Consider the following 5,605-nt stretch of genomic DNA (forward strand, 5'->3'; position numbering starts at 1 on the left):
TATTTAGGCTCATCTTCCTCCGAAGTACAGAGCCGATGATGGGTGCGAAGGTGAGTAATAAACTCCGCATCCACCAACGGCTCTTCCCCTAGAACTGTAACATCAACCCAATCTACGGAGGCCATTTTTCTTTCTCTAATGGTAAATGAAGAAAACCTACAAAAGGAAAAAGAAAAAGAAAAAAATCAAAAGGGTCTCTAGAGAGGAGAAAAGAGCCAAGCAAAATATACAAAACTATCCTTCTACAAAACCAAGTCATGCAAAGAAGAAGAAAGAAACTAACCTCTTTTTGAAAATAAGGAAGCAGAAGTCTCCGGAAGTATGGTACGTATAAGCACAGCACGAACAAAGAAAGAGGAAGTTTGAAAGATTGCAGAAACGGAAAAATGAAAGAGAGGGAAAACATTTATAAACATGCTAAGGGGGCATAATGGTAAAAGCGGAGCAGTCATTAATGAGGTTGCACCGTTACCAAAGCCCTCAATGCTTCCCTAACGGACACGATGCTTGAATTGACGTAACTGTCAGAAACAAAGGGTCGCGAAAATCACGTCGGTTTATAAGCCCATGTTTTCTCCAAGAAAGTCGGCTACGAACCCGAGTTAAATACTTGAACCCAAGCCCTAAAGAGATCTTGGGCTCAAGTAGGGGCACTGTTCCTACCCTGGCCCAATAACAAAGGCCCAGGTCCAAATAAAAGGCCTAATCTGAAGGATTAGAGCCTAGCTAAGTACCGACCTTCACATAAGAAGTCGGTATCAACCACGACTTGGTCCGAAGAAGTCGGATGTGAGATTAGCTGGCAGATAAACACTCATTCAAATGAGTAACCGCCCCTAAAATCTCTCTAACCGCTTCATAAAGCCATATCTTAACCTCCCTAAGATAATGGGACGGTTAACACCCTAAAGATACGGCACTACTCCAACGGTGGTTATTGGCTCACCACTATAAATACACTGACACATTCTTTTTTAGTACATATATATTATAAAATAATATATCTCAAACTAATAATAAATAAAATTAGATAAATAATTATATCTCTAATGTTATTTATTGATATCAATTTATAATTTATAATTATATTATTATAACCAAAAGCAAGTTAAGGATGGCAAGTACATGAATTCTATATCTATAACTCCTATTAATCATTTTTTAGTATTAAATTTTTTTTGCTTTTTACACTATAATTTTCTTTTTTTTAAGATTTTTGTGAATTCTTGCCGTGAAGCATGAAGACATGGAGAATAGAAAGAAATGACATGTATTCTGACCCATTGTTATCCTTAATAACCAAAACATGTATATATTTCATCTTAGAATAATGAAAATGAAAATAAAATGAAAAATTTTGTCAATATTTCCAAGCTAACAGTTTTAGGATTATTTTGCACTGATTTTTGCCAATATTCTAATTTTTTAATTTTTTTTATTTATCATCATCTTCACCAAACACTGGTCCTCTTTCTTGGTGGGATGCCACCTCTCTAAGTCACATGCATGAATATTTCGTGGGCAATGCAAATGCAGACAATCCAGTAAAACTATTTTTTTTCGATTATGTTATATATACATCAAAATCAACCACTAAAATTTATTACTATATATATTAAAAATAAATTAAATTATATATATATATTTATACATAAATATATTAATGACTAATTTTAGTAGTTAATTTTAGTGTACGAATAATATTTTTATTTTTTATATATTATTAAATAAAAAATTAATGCAAGCTCAGTCCTCAAGATCAGATCAAGAGTAAAGAGTACTCAAATGTGAGTAGATGACAGATATGTAAGTATATATCATAGATGCCTCCAGAAACAGAATTATTAAGCATGTGTTGTGTGACACTATCTTTCTTGTCCACATTATGTGCATTATTTCAACCCTAGCTGTAACTAATTCACACATACACCACCTTATATAGGCCCCACAATATGAGTGAGAAAGAAATGTATATTTATTTTTATACATTTTAGTAATAAAAAGAATACAAATATTGTTTCTCTAAATTATATTAGGTGTACTTATTTTTTTTCCAATAATATAACAATCCAATTATCATCCATTATTAGCATATGGGAATTTCTTAAGTGAATAGTACAATTGAAAGAAGAATAAAGATTATAACTAAATAATATAAAAGATTATATATTATACATATATATTTTTTGTTATTATCTTCGTCATAGCATAATTCTTTGAAGGTTTTTAGGTTTGAATTTGTTAAAAACTATCTATCAGTAGTGGATAAATCGCAACAATATAACTTATCATAGGAAATATTTCTCAAATTCAATAAATATCTTGAGTGTAATTTTATGGTAAATAGTATATTTTGACCTAACTAATAAAGCCGTTAGCATAGAATCCATCTCAACATTTTTTCTTTTTTACAGAAAAAGAAAATTAAAAAAAATCTTCACCAATCTTATACAGATAAAAATTTACGCGCAGTTGTGTTTATATGAAGTTATTTAAGAATTATTAGATGATTTAATAAATTTAACTAAATTATCATCTAACAATTTTTAACTATCAATTTCACATAAAAATAATTATACGTGAATTTTTATGGTAAAAATTAACTTTACATAAAATTAATAACTGAAAATCATTAGATAAAAATTTAGTCAAATCAATCAAATTATTTAATGATTTTCAATTATCATCTTTACGTAAAGTTGAGTAGATCTTAGTTTTTACCGATTTTTACATGTGATATATGCATTATCACCGTCTTCAAAGTTGTCTTCTTTCTCCAACCCTATTTTGGATGATGACATCATCATACCGTTATGCTGACATATACATGTTCATCAATAATCACTCTTCTTCAATTCTTCATTGTTATTCAACTTTCCAAGCATAGATAAACAAGCAAAACTCCGAAGAAGAAGAAGAAGAAGAAACATTACTACTAACACAATTCAATCCCTCCAACATTGATGATGATCCAGCAGAACTACCCGTGTTACTTGATAACGGAGTAGAAGACGGAGACGAAGACGATAACGGCGACGGCGACGGCGAAGACGATGAAAGTGAGGATGATTTTGATGTTGATAACAAAACTGGCTTGAATATGAACAATGCATGCTTCAAACCATGATTGAAGAGCCAATCATGAACATCCCAATATACTTCCACTCTCATCTTGTTCATATGAACTCGTTCATTCCCTCTGAATTTCCATTGCAAGTGCTTCACATGAATCACTAAGTGCCCATCAAATCTTATCTCCAATTCTGGTTGATGATGATGATGATTATGCTGAACAACTCCATTATTATCTCCTCCACCATTGTTGCTGCTTCCTTTGATGTTATTGTTCTTGCATTCAATTGAGATCTCATGGCATCTACCTATATGTTGCACCCAAATTCGACACAATAATTAAATAATATTCACATAAAATTAAAAAAGTAAAAATTAAAGATATAGTAAAAAATGAATTTAATTAAAAAATTAATTTTTTAGTTAATATCAATCAATTTTTAAATCTTAATTTTTTTGTAATAAATTTTAAATTTTAATCCAAATCTTAAAAAAATAAAAGATAGTTTTATAATAAAAAATAATTAATGATAATTAATTAAAAATTTGTTTTTTATATTTATTTTTAACAAAAAGGAAGTGATTTGATGGACAAAATTATATCTTAAATGCTTTAATTAACAAAATTTCTACCCAAAAAAGGTTTAGCCGAAGAGATTTGTTTAGAGATAAAAATCTAGAACTTAAAATAAAAGTAGGAACTCAGTTGCAGTCAATTTTACATAAAGTTGATAATTAAGAGTTATTTGATAAAAATTTAATCAAATCAGTCAAATTATTTAACCATTCTCATCTATCAATTTTACGTTAAGTTAACTGCACCTGAATTTCGTTGAAAATAAATGACTATCGATACAGGAGTATATGTCAACAATTTTTGAAGAATCTGAGAATCATAGAACCTACCCTTTTCATGAAACTTTGCTCTAGTTGAGAACTTCTTCTTCCCAAATATATGCTCCTTCTTTGAAACTAAAATGGGATCAATTAGCGAAGGTCTGCACCTTGTTCTTCTATAAGCTTCTTTCTTCATATCACCAAGAAGAAGAACAACCTCTTGATCACAAACCACAGCAACATAGTAATCCGAACTCGGTTCCGTTTCACCATGGAACTTTGCATTCTTAAGATCCCAAAATATCTCAATATCTTTATTACTACTTGTGTCTTCAATGACCAAGCGCTTCGATCCTTGTTTTCTCCAAAAGTACCATGGTTTCAACTCGACCTTGCAGCTATACTCAGTTTGTCCCTCGGATCCTGACACGGACACGGACAAGCCGTGAAGCATCAAGTTTTTGCACCATGTGATGCTGATCAGTCGACACTGATCAGCAACTTTGGTTCTATATACGGACATGAAAATGCTCTGACTTGATCGAGTCAGAGTAGTTTCATGTCCGTTACTAGTACTTTGTAAAGAAGGAGACGGAGAAAAGCACGCGGGGATACTAATTGCATCTTGCATTGTTGCTCCTCTTATTTTTGCAAGAAATAAATTAAAAAACTTGTAAAAGAAAGAAGAAGGAGGAGGAAAAAATAATAATGGGTTTAATAATTAAGAAGATGGAAAATGAGATGAGAATGGTGAATTTTAAGATGAAAGAAAGTGAAGAGAGATCTTAGTGACAAGCTGTACGAAAGCTATGTGCCGCCAGAGGTGTGTCCTTGAAAGCATTAATGGAGGTTTTTTGTTTTTGGAAAAATAATAAAAAAATTTTATATGTATTTGCAATTTGCCAAACTGGCATATGCACTGGCAGTGACTAGTGACGATGAGTAAGTGAGGAACGACCCTATTATATATATATCTTAATATATATTATTAAATTATGTAATCAATATTTTTTGTAAGTTCTCTACCTGTCACCATTTTATAATAGGTTTTGTTAGTAAATAAATGTTTTAGTTAAAAATCATCCAACAAAAAAAAAAAGCTAAGTAATTAATTTTATAACTATAAAAATATCTTTGAGTTATAAAAATATTTAATTATTAATTTTATTAATAGGTAGATTTGTTACCTTTTGTTTTTTATATTAAATAATAAATTTTGGTATTGAATTCAAGGTGATTTTGATTGGCTATAGTTAGATGAAAAAGTGCATACTTCCAGGTATAGTTTGCAGTAGAGATGGAGGCTATTCAATTAATTAATTAGTATTTATCAACAGATTTGATCCATATATATTTAGAACCATTTTAATAGAATATTTTTAGAATATTATTTTAAATATTTATAAAAAGGTGAAAACTCAGGTGAAGTCGACTTCACGTGAAGTTGATATATTAGAGTCGTTAGATGAAAATTTAGTCAAATCAGTCAAATCATCTAACGGCTCTGAGATATCAATTTCACGTGAAATCAACTGCACCTGAGTTTCCACCTTATAAAAAATAAATTAATTTAAAATTAAAATTTATATTAAAAATAATTGATAAATAAGACCCACTTTATGTTAAAAAGACAATATTACTTCGATAAAAAATTAATATAATTTTGTTTGTATAATTATCTTAACAGAATAATTAA

The 5,605-nt window shown here is 30.0% G+C and overlaps 1 protein-coding gene across 1 annotated transcript; it reads right to left on the reverse strand.

Annotated features, from left to right (window-relative positions):
• Nucleotides 1-2,632: 2,632 nt before the first annotated feature.
• Nucleotides 2,633-4,834, reverse strand: LOC107478911 (uncharacterized). Its single transcript, XM_052258763.1, has 2 exons — nucleotides 3,975-4,834; nucleotides 2,633-3,376 (listed from the first exon to the last, which is right to left on the reverse strand). The coding sequence occupies exons 1-2, from the start codon at nucleotides 4,538-4,540 to the stop codon at nucleotides 2,866-2,868; spliced, it is 1,077 nt and encodes a 358-aa protein (XP_052114723.1). The 5' UTR covers nucleotides 4,541-4,834; the 3' UTR covers nucleotides 2,633-2,865.
• Between the last annotated feature and the right edge of the window lie 771 nt (nucleotides 4,835-5,605).

This window comes from Arachis duranensis, chromosome 3 (assembly GCF_000817695.3).
Source record: "Arachis duranensis cultivar V14167 chromosome 3, aradu.V14167.gnm2.J7QH, whole genome shotgun sequence".
Lineage (NCBI taxonomy): Eukaryota > Viridiplantae > Streptophyta > Magnoliopsida > Fabales > Fabaceae > Arachis > Arachis duranensis.